General features: G+C 34.5%; 3 protein-coding genes across 4 annotated transcripts in view; 1 reads left to right on the forward strand and 2 right to left on the reverse strand.

The window, feature by feature from the left end:
- The window catches only part of LOC132162996 (uncharacterized), a 756-nt gene extending 738 nt beyond the window's left edge, over window positions 1-18 (forward strand). The window contains exon 2 of the mRNA XM_059573200.1: window positions 15-18. Coding sequence (XP_059429183.1) covers window positions 15-18 — 4 coding nt within the window. The remainder of the gene's footprint in view (window positions 1-14) is intronic.
- A 737-nt stretch (window positions 19-755) lies between these two features.
- On the reverse strand, window positions 756-4324 carry LOC132164558 (4-hydroxy-3-methylbut-2-en-1-yl diphosphate synthase (ferredoxin), chloroplastic-like). Its single transcript, XM_059575091.1, has 8 exons — window positions 4163-4324; window positions 3494-3706; window positions 2822-2979; window positions 2190-2296; window positions 1991-2091; window positions 1841-1917; window positions 1123-1242; window positions 756-1022 (listed from the first exon to the last, which is right to left on the reverse strand). The coding sequence occupies exons 2-8, from the start codon at window positions 3702-3704 to the stop codon at window positions 771-773; spliced, it is 1026 nt and encodes a 341-aa protein (XP_059431074.1). The 5' UTR covers window positions 3705-3706; window positions 4163-4324; the 3' UTR covers window positions 756-770.
- Window positions 4325-9796: 5472 nt separating this feature from the next.
- LOC132164559 (uncharacterized) lies at window positions 9797-12481 on the reverse strand. Of its 2 annotated transcripts, XM_059575092.1 has the most exons (5): window positions 12297-12474; window positions 11959-12193; window positions 11316-11491; window positions 10881-11172; window positions 9797-10204 (listed from the first exon to the last, which is right to left on the reverse strand). In XM_059575092.1, the coding sequence occupies exons 1-5, from the start codon at window positions 12376-12378 to the stop codon at window positions 10138-10140; spliced, it is 852 nt and encodes a 283-aa protein (XP_059431075.1). In that variant the 5' UTR covers window positions 12379-12474; the 3' UTR covers window positions 9797-10137. The 2 variants fall into 2 exon arrangements, with proteins under 2 accessions (XP_059431075.1, XP_059431076.1); XM_059575093.1 differs by lacking the exon at window positions 11316-11491 and having other exon boundaries at window positions 11942-12193; window positions 12297-12481.
- Window positions 12482-14625: the final 2144 nt, after the last annotated feature.

Genomic DNA, 14625 nt, shown 5'->3' on the forward strand with positions numbered 1-14625 from the left:
ATAACTTTGTGAAGGTGATGGTGGCAATAACAGCGGTGGTGGCAATATGAAGACACTGATCATTATAGGGAGAGAGGGCCGGTCATAGTGGCAATGGTGGTGATGAAGAAGATAGCAATGACATATGATGGTGGCGGCAACAACAATGGGTGGAGGTAGTGTAAAAGCAATGGTCATATAGATTGTGAAGGTGATGGCAACAACAATGGTGGTCGTGACATTGAAAGCAATGGTTATTGTATAAAGATGATGGTGGTGGTGGTGGCCGTGCTAGTAGCGGTTGTGGTAATGAAAGTAGGAACAGAAACAACAATGGTGGCGGTGGTGTGAAAGTAATGATGATAGTATGAAGATGTTGATGGCAAATCAATTTTTGCAATTGAGATTTGTAGAACAAAAAATATACTTGAATTTTGGATTTGAATGCTTGAAACTCCAAAAAAAAAATCCACATTTTTGAAATAACTCTCTAATGAATCCAAACAAACAAAAAAAATCAACATTTGAAATTCACAAATCCCAACTTTTAAGTGAAATTCCACCGTAAAACCCCTCATCCAAACAAAGGATAAAGGAATGGTTCCCAACTAACAATAAATCCATAATCACATGAATTCGCTTTTCAAAATTATCTACAACATTATGAAGGCTGTTTGAAGAACATATTACCAATTCGTAAATTAGATACGGAATGCATTCTTGACAGCAGATGAAGTCATCACAACATACTGCTATTATAAAAATTCTGGAATGATCATCCATTTCATTTACTACACAGTTAAAAACCATACCTGAAGAAGGGTCCCAATGCCAATTGCAGATTTCATCCGACCATCCTCACCTTCTCCAGCTTCAGTGACTCCCAAGTGTAATGGATAATCCCATCCGTGAACATACATTTCAGCTACAAGCAGACGGTATGCCTGGACCATGACAACTGGGTTGCTTGCTTTCATTGAGAAAATTAAATTATGGAAGTCCAACTTCCGGCATATCCTTGCAAACTCAAATGCAGATTCAACCTGTTCAGGCATAGTGATCAGTATGACATTGCAGAGCTTGGAGGTAGAAGAAAACAAGCACAAAAAGTTGTCCCGCAGAACCATAGAAATAACTGTTCACCATTCCCCTTGGAGAATCCCCGTAGTAGCTCATTATACGATCTGAAAGACTTCCATGGTTGGTCCCAATACGCATTGCTCTTCCATACTTCTTACATTTTTCAACCAATGGAGTAAAAACCTGGTATGGTTAAAATCGAAAAGAAAAAAGTTTCAGACACTTGAATAGTTGATTGACTACTGTCATGTTTATGAATGACAGGTTTACTTTTGGACAAGAGAAACATTCTACAAACATGCAGTTAAAAATAGATAGAAGCAGTGGTAGAAGAACAAAGCTTTGATCTTTAAGTGAGCATCTGACCCACTGGCATGAAAAAGTTTTCTTGAAAAGAACTTTACCTACTTCTACACTTTGCTGGTTCTGGACTTAAAATAAATGGGGAATTAGAGTATCATCGGCTTAAAATCAATGAGATATTAAAAAATTGCCGGGCTATTACACAGTAAAATTTGACATACTGTGCAGACGACCATCAAGGTTGTAATATATCTAGCGTTCCTGACTTTTAGAGGAAGATAATGGAAGAATCTTATAAACAGAGGCATAGCATTTCTGATTTCCCCCCTTTCCTGTTCACTTTACTCCAACATACTAACTACCTATTACATGAACTTGTTTTTGAAGCATATTTGGCATGAAGCGGTGACATAGCAATCCATTCTGTGACTAAAAACAATTTAGGAGTGCCCATATATTGAAAGATGAGTAGTTTGACCTGCTCAATATGCTCTAGTTCTTTTTGATAGTCCTCTTCTGTGTACTCTAGCTTCTCAAACTGAGCCCGCCTATCAGCTGCACCAAACTTGTTATATCCAGAACGATTTTCCTCAAACATCTAAAAATAGAAAAACAGCAAAGAGCATACCAAAATTTCCGGGGTTGACACGAATCTTGTCAAAGCATTCTGCAACACGCAGTGCAACAGAGGGAGCAAAATGAATATCTGCCACCAGAGGTATGTTGTAACTGCATATATAGGGAGTTAGTGACTAGTTAATCCTTATTTATACATGAATTTATGCTTCAATTGATGCTCAGTATTGTGAACAATAATTCAGACCTACTTTTTCTGCACAAGAGTGTTCTTGATTTCAAAACATGCATCTGCTTCTTTCTTCCCTTGGACAGTTATTCGAACAATATCTGCTCCTTTGTCTGCAATTCTCATTACCTACTGACAGATTGGCAGTTAGTTTAATGAAATTTTCCCCAGAAAATGCACAAGAGTGGGATAGAAGATATGCTTGTCCTATCAAAGAATAAGATCAGAAATCTTCTATCACTTCAACCTATTTGACTTCTATTTAGTTTGTTTAAATTATGATAGTAAACAAAAAAGTTAATGGGAAGAAAGAACAGTATGTAGTGTCCTGCAAACTCTGAGATTTTTAAAACTCAATCCTAAGAACGAAAGAAGCTTTGGGTGATGTTGATTCAGACGCATCATGCAGTTCCAGCAGTGAAACCTAAAATGTGGGTGGTCTGCTTAATCACTTGAATGGTAGTACGGGCCAGTGATGGATGCTTCTAGCTCTAATAAATGTACATTTGAAAATCTAAATAATTGGCACCCAGTTACCAACACAGAAAAGAAGATCATATGCCTCCACCTATAATAACTTTGCTGTCTTCGATAGAAAAACATAGCACTTTTACATGCAGAAGACTTGCTCAAGCAGAAGGAAAGTAAAAGAACCTGTTCAACTGTTGCAGCAACATCCTTAGTGTCAGTTGTGGTCATTGTTTGAATCCTTATGGGATGCTCGCTACCAAGAGCCACATTTCCAACCATCACAGTCCGTGTATTCCTCCTGACAGTTTTGTATAATGATTCACAATATTTTTGCCTAGGAACTACATCCAAAATAATTACCCATCCATCAGGAAAAAACACAAAAACCCATAAGATAGAAAAGATGTACATATCAATTAGATGTTCACCACCTTAATCTAATTTAGTTGATACCAATAGAAAACAGAAAACAAAAAAGTAACCAAAAATTTGAACCCCACTGAATTGAGGTAAACATAATTAGCTTTTGTGCAACCATTTGCCTCAGTTGAGGCAAGACTTCCATTTTATAGAAACCAAAAACACCTTCTGCTGCTACCCTCATTTTTTTGTTGACAGGTATCCGGTAAGTGGAATCATTTCCAGAAGCTACAATTCATCACATGCTCATTTAATTACTTGTAACTACATAAAACAATAATTCACCCAAAATAGCAGAAGTCTCAAACTGAAAATTTGTAGTTGCATTATTTGCTCAGATATTGAAAGGAACAGGAAGACAAGACATTGAAAAAAAACATAACAGAGAGTATCATAGACTTTTACACACACAACAAATGCACTAAGAAACTATACCTAATAGAGGGCTCCCCTCCGATGCAGGCTGAAGTTCAGCAATATCTGTGCCGGGATTTGAATTCCGTATCACCGAGACCTTTCTTCTACCAGCCTTAACCCTTCTCATATCAGAAATTCTCACAAAACCCATACTTCTCGTGAACCCCAAGCTTGGGTGGTCCCTGCTCTTCAGACCCGTAAACGAAGCCGGTACAGCCCCGGTAGCCATTTCTACCAACACAAAACCACACCTTCAGTGTCTCAAGAAGCAATTCAACATCAAAAGTAGTAAAGGAAAATCTGAAATTACACACCCCGTTGGGTTGCCGAGAAATCGGGCAAAACATAAGGAAACAAACAAAGACTTGTAGAATTCATAATCATTTTCACTGTTGGCTGACAATAATCATCTTCCTTACTCTTTTCCTAAACTTTCTCAGCAACCAAACAGTAACAATTTTTCCACTCAAAGAAAAACAGTAAATATTCACACAAGCATGTAAAAACAACACGATTTTTACCTCTATCGATCACTCTAGAGTCTAGAATACAATCAGAACACTCTAATTGAAACGAAAGAAAGAAAAAAAAAAAAAAAAATTGCTTTTTCGAAGCGATTTCAGAAAAACCAAAATTCAGCTCAATAGGCGGAGCTTGAGCTTGAGCTTTTTTGTGGTTTTGGATTACCTTGAGCTTAATGTATATATATTCAGCTTGAAGAGGCTCTGAGAGAGAGAGTTGTAATTGAGAGTGAATGGGAAGGATCTGGAGGACAAACTGGTGGTGGGAGGAGTTTCAAAGGCCTCTGCTTTTGACGATTTTCAGAAAAAAAAATTTGGTGAATTTGTATTATAAAATTTGGTGAAAGGAACTTTTAAAGTTTAGTGGAGGGAGGAAGAAGACAAAAACGTTTTTCTTAAGCACATTATTGATTATTATCCGTGCCCATTCAAGATTTTTGGAATATTCCGTTGTGTCCATAGATTTTTTTTTTTTTTTTTTTACAATTTAATCTCTACGGTCCGTCAACTAATATAACAAATTTTGTTAGTTTGACGGACAAGTGTTACAATTTTATTAACTTTAACATTTCACCATATTAAAATTTGGAATTGAGATTTTCGACTACCAAGAGGTAGCCAAGCGTCAAACACCTTTTATTTTTTATTATTATTATTATTATTATTTTTTAAAAAATTTGTTTTTTAAATTGAAGAAGAGAGATATTAAAGATAAATTCAAATTTGAGGTATTCGCACTAAATTTAGGATAATAAAATCTCTTTTAAGTGATACCATCCCTAAAGGGTTAACCTTCCACCCCTAGGTTTTAGTTTTAAATCCAAAAATAAATTTTGAAGCATTAGAAACTAAATATTAACTCATAAAAAAATTAAAAAAAAAATAACAAAATCTAGCAGGACTAGGAAGAGAGAGATTTTTCTTCAATTTTTTTTTTTTTTTAATACAGCCACATCAAAACTTTGGCAGACACTTGTCTTACTCTTGGCAGCCTGATAGCAGGACTCTAAAATCTGTTAAGTTAGTAAACAAAATTTAACTGTAAAAATTAAATTATTTTTTTAATATACCTCAAGAACGTCTAAGCTCATTTTAATACCACGTAAAATTAATTATAAATCAAGTAAAACTACAATAACTAATTTTGTATTTTTCCTAATATATATATTATTATTATGATGGTTTGTAATGGTTTCAATAAACATGTGTATAATATTATATAAATTAATACTAAAAATTATATTTTTATTTTACAATAGTTTTGATATTTTTAACTAACCATGGCATCAATTATTACTAATAAAAAAAATATAAAAGTTTATTTAGCATGTAGCATTATAAAATAATAAAATAATTTTGATATTTTTAAGCATTGTATATATATTTGGGAAACTTCATTTATACCCTACCCTCTTCATTATTTAAAGACAAAAGATGTATGAATCTCTAAATTCGAACAGAGAGAAGAAGAAAATTGTGGAATGAATGGAATTATGCAGTATTACAAGGGTTAAAGTGCAAACCTACCACATCGATGCATAGTGAGAGAAATGCCCAATAATTTATTTTTTATCTAAAAAATAAAAATAAAATAAAAAGCCCGAATCTTCGGAAGGCTGTTTTGCAATATTCCACCGGGGGAGCACGACTCGCCATTGTACCCCACCCACACGTGGCAGCTATGAGCGCAAAGGTACCCCGCCTACACGTGGCAGCGCAATCATGTCTCCTCCATATATACAAATGAAAAATGCTATAATGTAATAAAAATATCATTTTTTTGTCGTAAAAGTTTTAAGTGACAAAAGGTTATACATCCTATTTATAGTTGTTATGGTTTTACTCATTGATAGGACCTATAAACTTTTGCCACTTAAAATTTTTATGAGTTAAAAATAATCTTTTTATTGCACTATAACATATCTATATTTAATTTAATATTTTCTCGGAGATAAAACGAAGAAATAATTTAATGCAACTATTAACCGAAGAGGATAAACGAACTTGTTGTTGGGACTTTTGGGATTTTATTGTGTGTGATACAACGTTTTACATGATTAATGTGTCCACGAGGCACGAGATTCATGCTCTTGACTTATTGGCAAACGCGGCAACGCCCACGAGATTCACGGTTATTGCCAAAATCACGTGTACCAACAAGGGTCAGCAACCACTTTGAACTTTCCTTCCGAGGAATTAATAGTGTATGGAATTATAAAAATCTTTTTTTTTTTTTCTATTATTATTAATTTTTCATTCATTTCTATACGGTAAATAGATGAATTCAGAATTCACCATCGAATTTGTTCAGGACCCACATGAGCATGTTTACAATTTTTTTGCAACATTTGCAGTTTTGTTTTTTTTTTTTTTTAATAAAAACACAACAGGAATATTGGGAAATTTAGACCGGATTTAATACAAAATTATAACAAAATTGAGTAATTAAAATAAATTAAAAATTTGATACTCTTAATTGAGAGTTTTTAAACTTTGAGGAATAGTGTAAAACAAGTGAAAGTTCATTAAAGTTTGGGGAAACTTCAAAAAGCCCCCTTAAACTTCATTTGTTTTTTAACTATCTCCACAAAATTGCTATTCACCCTGGCTTTAATTTCTTTAACGTCAAATTCTGTCCATCGCTCATTCTTTCTCCCCTATTCCACTTGTCATTTAATATCCATTGCAATGTGGCATTTCGAGCGGTTACATTTTGGCGTTAATTTTTTATTGTGTTGAAGCAAAATCCTGACTGGGGTTGGTCCGACCAGCCACCCCATGGCCAAGTTGATAAGAGCCGCACTTGGCCAAAATAAAGGGGATGGTTGGCCTTTGAGGTGGTCAGGATTTGGGGGTGGTTTTGGCCGCCTTACTGCCCCAGGTAGCTGGGTCCTCGCCCCCCCCCCCCTTTTTTTTTTTGGCCTTTTGGGGGTGCTTGGGACCACCAACCAGGGTGGTCCGGCCTCCCCCAGACCGCCCAGGGGGTGGCTGACCCACCCTCTTGGCCAAAAATGGGGTGGTCCGGCCACCCTATTTTGGCTAAGGCCCCGATTTCCTTTTTATTAAAAAAATATATATATTATTCTCAAAACAACATCGTTTTTGGTTGGGTGATGATGTAGTTTTGAAGCCTAAAACGGTGTAGTTTTGGAGTTCAAAACGACGTAGTTTTGGAGTCCAAAACGACGTAGTTTTGGTTGAGGGTAAAATAGGTATAAAAAGTTAAAAGGGTCCAAAGTAAGAGAAAACCAAAGTTCAGTGGGCTTAAGTGAGAGTTTTGAAAATTCAGGGGGGTATCAAAACGGCTAAAAGCAGAGGGAGCTTTCTGAAGTTTCCCCTTAAGGCTTTGTGAAGTTTTCAAAAAAATAAAAAAAAATAAAAAAAATTCTAGCATTACTTATATAAATTATGGTTGAGTAAATTTATAGGAGTAATGCTATGAACTAAAGTTTTATTGAAATGACTCAAATAAAAGAATGATTTTGGCATATCTACCTTATAAGCACCGAATGTTGTATATTCAAGCCCCTAGCTCGCATATGTTAATTCCTTAACATTGTTATTTGTTTGATTTTATGTTGTTTTATTGTTTTTAGGTTTTTAATAAATATGCAAGAAATTTTATTGATTTTGGGCTTAAAGTACACTTTGAAAAGACCTAGAATATGTGATTAAGCCTAACCAATCATAATAGAGAACCTACATGATGTCGTTAAGTTTAATCAAATCAAGGAAATGATTAAATCAGAATTTCTCTAATTTGAGTTAAAATCATATTGGATTCAAATTTAGATTCAGCACACATCTCAATAATTTAATCATAACTTTCTGCTCAAGTATCGGATTGAGGTAAAACTAGAGGCATTGGAAAGCTAACTCAAAATACTAAAATTAATTGTGAAATAAGACTTTCTTAATTTGGACGTTTGCTATGTCAAACTCAGCAATATAAGGTCGCAAATTTGGACGAATCCTATTCCGATTTATACTAGGATTGCTTCCTAAGTTGACTAGGAGACTGAAATACGTTTTTTCTAGGATTTGTAGGACTGCTAGGGGTTTTTTTTTTTTTTTTTTACACCCTATAAATAGGTCTCTAAGCTTCAAAGAAATGTGTGCTTAGTTTTAGACAAAAAATCTTCTTGGGGGCTTGAAGAGTTGAAGAGAAAATGAACATGGTAAGAGGCCATTCTAGCACTACCATGAGTGGCTAAATTCGTAATAGGGTGTTGATGTAGCCCTTTCCAAGTAACAATGGTTTAATTGTATTTTAATTTGGATTTTTCTATATGCATGATGGTTGTATAACTGTGAGAATTAATCTTAACGTTTATATTCAATCATTATGAAATTCTTCTCTTGTCTTAAAAAGCTTTTTATCTTGATTGAACTCAATGCTTTATATTTTATGTGATTATATAGATTATTGTTATACAACGTTTTAACTGACACATGATTAAGAGGGCTTGATAGGCCATGCCTAGAGAAGGCGAATTATTCTACACCATTGCTTAGTGTAATTTAGGTAGATAATTCGTACGACCCGAAGATGAGTTATGCTTATCCTTTGATTGCGTGTAACTAATTAAGCGATTTAATACTCAAAACTTAGGAAGACGGACCGTACCGCATCTAGAAGTTAGGCAGATGATTTGTGCCAACCGAAGATAGATTATACTTATTTCTTGATTACGGTATTTTCTTGACTACTCGAGATGAGCCCTATATCATGCATAATATGAATTTATGATTGACCATTGTTATGCAATTAACGGTGAAATCAACCCCATATTCTTTCTCTCGTTATTACTATCTATCTTTACTTTTATATATTTATTTTTAGAAAACAAAAACAAATCAATTTTCTTTCAATTGTGTTACTTTTGATCTTGACAAAATAACAACTATTTGTAGTCATTGAGGTTCAACACCCTCAATATAGCTATATCCTACAAGGACTCATCCTATTGTGAGTAGTAATTTTATTATTGATATTTTTACACACAAAAGACCACATCACTGTCTTATATTTGGTAACAACAAATTAACCCGGAAGAAGCGTGCAATTCCAAAACAATTGTCTAGCCGGGAAGCAAGCATTAAGTTTAGCCCTGTTCCTCCTTTATGGCTAAGTTCCATCTAACAGTAAGAATTGGACAGTAATTAATCTTAATCTCTTGCTTATTATTCCTATTAAAAACGATACATACAATTTAATTTCAAACAAGCTCTTTTGTTCTATATATATATATATATATATATATGAACAGCTTGGTAATTCAATCTACATTAGTTGAGAGTAAAAATGAGTAACGTTAGCGATCATTTTTTTATCCTTTCAAAGTTAATGTAACTTTTAAAATTAATATTGGATTATAATCTAATAATGATCCATCACAAATTTAATGATGATTTTAAAAGCTCCATCAACTTTAAGATAATAAAAAAGATAAAAAGAACATTACTCAAATATAAATATAAGCATTCATAGAGAAGCATAGGAAGCTACATTTAGATCAAGATGTGATGCATCATGCAGGGCATGTCCATCAATTTTGTACACTTCCAAGAAAAAAATGACGTCCAGGCACTCGAGGTTTTCCTGTGAAGAATGTATGGAGAACAACAGAAATTCCCTTTACCTATGAAGACTTGATGACATTTCATAAAGATTTTATGAAGAGCTAGATGGATTCATTTCAAATTCAATGCAAACAAGAAGAAAATGATTTCAGTTTCACCAGATGCCCACCTGATTTTATTGCCACTAGATGTCAAACCATTCACTGACAAATAAATATCTTTTGGGGTAAGCTCCCTTGTCATAAAATTAAGAATTCAATACTCCTAGAAGTAGCTAAATTCGCTGAAGACATGCCACTTCTCATGAAGTAAAAGTTATTAGTTCTAATCTCCCATTCCTCTTTCTCTTGGGGCCAATTACTTTGACAAAAAAAGAGTTCAGATAAAAATAAGGCTCAGTAGAATTCCTCAATATGATTCAAGATTATAATTCTAATAGTTAAATGATTTACAGTGACACAGGCAGCGCCAGTTTCTCCCAAGCAGAACCTTTCCTGCCTATGCAATAAACCAGTAAGCCAATAATATCAGTGAGCAGCATATCGTTTCATCAATTCTTCAAGTAACTGTTGCTTCTTCTACTAGAGAATGCCTCTCAAGAATTGCAACAGTCTCTTCCTGTGCACTGGAAATACATGCAGAACACAGCACAGTCAACACTCGTGGGCTTATTCACACTAGTAGGATTTACATGAAAAAAAAAAAAAAAAAAATCTAAGCATTCCTATCAACGAATTCCATGTGCAAAACAAAAGAAACAAAGCTGCTTGAATATACTTTTTTTTTTTTTGTTAATTACTACCAGTGAGCATTAGTTCATTAGAAACCCAAGTATAGTCTTTATAAAGCAAAATGCAGCCTGAATGAAACAAATGAAACTTGAATTTCATAACAGCTTTAAAAAATTATTATTATTATTATTATTATTATTATTATTATTATTTTTAATTTTTTAATTTTTTAATTTTTTTTCTTTTTTTCTTTTTTTGAGCAAAGAACAAGATATTCCTCCTGTTTCAACATACTTAACACTAAAAAACAAGTAGCGAAGATATAAAAATCCACCATTTCGTTCCAAATGTTTAAGAATGAGACTTATATTAGCATTGATATCCCTATATATTTGATAAATTTATGCAATGTTTGGAAAGCATTAATGAAAGACATATATAACAACCGATACACAACACCTACTAAACAATGCTTGTCATGATTTTCTTCACAATTCTAGGCCTGAACGATTGAAAAGCTATAATTAACATAGAGCTATGAGGAAAGTATTCTAATAACTGGATGCTTACCTTCCAGGTCTAACAATTTTGTACTTTCCCACCCTGGTCAGGTCCACAATTGTAGAGCCTGCTCGACCGGCTGGAAGCAAACCACCATCGTAAACAAATGCACAGTGTTGCCAAAGGTTCTCAAAATCTTTGATGCAGACACTACTTGGCTGCCCACTTAGATTTGCACTTGTAAGGGCCAGCGCACTTCCCGAACCACGAGCAATAGCCCTGATAAAGTTACAGTCAGGCACTCGGACTCCTACACTATCCAATCCTGGGTTCAAAGACTTCTCAAGAATACTTGACTCTCCTGTAAAATATCCAAATTTTCTCTTAGACTACATAATGATTCACCCATTAACAGCTGACGTACAAAGAGAAGTATTTAAATGGGTTCTGAGCACTAAAAATCCCCTCCTTTTTTCTGTGATGACACATGTATCAGTTACAAACCTCGCCTTAGTATGACAGTAACAGGTCCTGGAAGGAGAGAATCAAGCAAGCCATGAGGCAAATGGTCTGTGACTGCAAAGCGCTTTATATCTGATACATCCCCAACACATATTGCGAGAGGGCTAGTAAGTTTACGTCCTTTAATCTCGTAAATCCTATTAACTGCTTCCAAAGAACTGCAAACAACATGAACAGCAACCATGCTATTGATATTCCAAACGAAGAATGCAGATAAAGAGTTAAAAGTGGTCTATTTCTAAAACTTCGCTGTGGAATAACCAGAATAAGTCAAGGCATTTCGATCATTCAAAATCATATAGAATCATTGTTCACCATCTTCGCATTTATATTTGGAAATCCACCCATCATTAAACAGGAATATACAGAATATCCGAAATCATACCCTTGAGAACAGCTAAAATTCTCATGGTGGGAAATCCAAATTAAAAATATGAAAGCAAAGTCAGTTTTTTTCATCGTAAAACAAGAAAGTTTACTGCACAGTTTGTGAAACTTCAACTCGCCTCAAATACAAAATTTGACCGATTCAATGCTTGACATTAAAAATCCATAATAATGCTCTAAGGATTTTAAACAAATAGGTGATAAGCAATCCATAAAAGCACCTGTGGGAATGGCATACCAAGCATCACAAGCGAATCCGTAGAGTGTATCCGTGGGCACAGCAATAACCTTGCCAGCTTTAAGAGCTTCAATTGCCTCCTCAGCGTACTCTTCTGTGGCAGGGCGAACCACCCCCAGCTTGTTTTCAACACCCACATCGCATATCTCCAAACTCTGAGCCATTTTAATCGAAAACCCCACTCTCAATCTCCGGCTCTGGTGCGAAAACGACACAAACCCAAGTTTGGGCGCCCCTGAAAAACACCATGAAAGTTCAACATCGCTTCTTTTATTAGCAACCAAAGAGAGAGAGAGAGAGAGAGACGAGTCGGTGGGGGTTGTGACATTAGAGAGCACCTCGGAGAAAGGGGAAAGGAAGAGCGCGAGCGTAGAGAAGAGGCAGTCTCTGTGCTGCCGCTATTCTTGTGGGAAGATTCATCCTTTGGAGTGGATGAGTGGCCGTTTGTCAACGAAGAAAACTGTCCTTTGACTGAGTAAATATACGTCACAATCAATGGAACGGAGAAGACATGTTCGCTCGGTTGGCCATCCGCCTTAAAAAATGAAGTTGCGGATTTGATTGACCAGGAAATAAAAAAATTGTTTTTTTGTCATAAAATCAAAGAAAATAAGACTGTGAAACTAGTTCTTCATGAACTATGTATGATTCTTTCCTATTATTATTTTTTTTTACATATTACTTAATACTCCCTTTTATAAATATAAAATATGAAAGGATAGTATATGAATTAATATGCTACATCAATATATTATCTGAATATTATACGAATTTTAAAAAATGGCATAAATATATAGAATTCCAAGATATAGAACTAAATGGTTATCTACAAAATGCATAAATGCATTCATAACACTTCTCCTTGGATGACTATACACTAAGAATATGCCTCGTTAAAACCTTGACAAGGAAAAACTCAATGGGGAAAAAAAAACGTGTGGCGAAGGAAAATGAGTACAATATTCTTGTGTATCTTCGTATGCTTTAGGACTGCCTCATTAAAACCTTGTAAAGGAAAACTCAGTGGAAAAAACCTTAACGAAGGAAAAAAGAGTACAATGAGCATAATCATTTTACTCTCCTTCATTAGCATAAAGAGTTTCAATTGTTTATGATGAAAGATCCTTGAGTCAGCGCATTCCAATGTTATTCACTAACTTCTTAGATGTTGTTGTTAATGTTTTGGTAAATAAATCTGACAAATTGTCACTTGATCATATATGTTTGACATCAATATCACCACTCTTCTGGAGTTCATGTGTATAAAAGAATTCCAGTGAAATGTGTTTGGTTCTATCACCTATAATATATCATCATCTAATTTGTGTGATACAAACAGCATTATTTTCATATAATATTGTCGGACTATCTTTGATTGTAGATAAACTATACTTTTCTCGAATGTGTTGAATTACTGATCTTAGCCATATGCATTCCCAACTTACTTCATGAATTGTAATAATCTCTAAATGATTTGAAGAAGTAACAAAAAGTGTTTGCTTGATAGATCTCTATGAAATAGCAGTATTTTCACATGTAAATAGATATCCTGTTAGACATCTACCTTAATGCGGATCAAAAAGAAAACCCACATTTGCATATCCAACTAATTGTGAATTTGAGCCTCTTGAATAAAATAATCTCATGTCAGTTGTTCTACAAAGATAATGTATAACATGTTTGACCCCATTCCAATGCCTTCGAGTTGGTGCAGAACTGTATCTTGCTAGTAAATTAACTGAAAATGCTGTATCAGGTCATGTACAATTTGCAAGATACATCAAAGCACCAATTGCACTAAGATATGGTACTCCAGGACCATGAATTTCTTCGTCATCTTATTGAGGGCTAAAATTGTCTTTTTTCACATCAAGTGATTAAACAACCATTGGAGTGCTCAAATGATGAGCTTTCTCCATGTAAAAGTGCTTCAGGACTTTTCTGTGTATGTTGACTGATGAACAAGAATTTCATTTGGAAAATGTTTAATCTGTAAGCCAAGACAAAATTTTGTCTTTCTAAGATCTTTCATCTCAAACTCATTTTTTAAATAACTAGCAGTTTTTATGAGCTCTTCTGGAGTCCCAACAAGATTTAAAGCATCTACATAAACTATAATGATAGCAAATCTAGATTCTGATTTCTTAATGAAAACGCATGGACAAATTGAATTATTCTCAAATCTTTCTTTCAATAGATATTCACTAAGACGATTGTACCATATGCTTCCGAATTGCTTTAACTCGTATGAAGATCTTTGTAGCTTGATAGAATAAATACTTCAGGATTTGGAATTATATGTTTTAGGCATTTTGTATCCTTTAGGGATTTTCATGTATATATCATTATCAAGTGATCCATATAAATATGCTGCAACCACATTCATTAAACGCATATCCAAACTTTATGTAACTACCAAGCTAATCAAAAATCTAAATGTAATTGCATTCACTACAGGGGAATATGTTTCTCCGTAATCAATACCAAGTTTTTGTTGGAAACCTTGTGCAACAGGTCTTGCTTTGTATCTCACAATTTCATTTTTCTCATTACGTTTTCGTAATACCCACTTGTATCCAACATGCGACCTTCAGGTGTTTGGACTACAGGTCCAAATACTTCACGTTTTGCTAGTGAGATTTTGCCTAAATTGCTTCCTTCCATATT

Source organism: Corylus avellana, chromosome ca10 (genome assembly GCF_901000735.1).
Source record: "Corylus avellana chromosome ca10, CavTom2PMs-1.0".
In the NCBI taxonomy this organism is placed as follows: Eukaryota; Viridiplantae; Streptophyta; class Magnoliopsida; order Fagales; family Betulaceae; genus Corylus; species Corylus avellana.

What these genes read in the sequence shown, in the direction of transcription:
- LOC132164558 (XM_059575091.1), bottom strand. Translation starts at nt 3,704, where the DNA reads ATGGCTACCGGGGCTGTACCGGCTTCGTTTACGGGTCTGAAGAGCAGG. An exon ending in TGTCAACCCCGGAAATTTTG is followed by an intron (nt 1,918 to 1,990) that starts GTATGCTCTTTG and finishes AGTTTGGTGCAG; the next exon opens with CTGATAGGCGGGCTCAGTTT. An exon ending in GGGATTCTCCAAGGGGAATG is followed by an intron (nt 1,023 to 1,122) that starts GTGAACAGTTAT and finishes ATGCCTGAACAG; the next exon opens with GTTGAATCTGCATTTGAGTT.
- LOC132164559 (XM_059575092.1), bottom strand. Translation starts at nt 12,378, where the DNA reads ATGAATCTTCCCACAAGAATAGCGGCAGCACAGAGACTGCCTCTTCTC. An exon ending in TACTGTCATACTAAGGCGAG is followed by an intron (nt 11,173 to 11,315) that starts GTTTGTAACTGA and finishes GATATTTTACAG; the next exon opens with GAGAGTCAAGTATTCTTGAG. An exon ending in AAAATTGTTAGACCTGGAAG is followed by an intron (nt 10,205 to 10,880) that starts GTAAGCATCCAG and finishes ATGTATTTCCAG; the next exon opens with TGCACAGGAAGAGACTGTTG.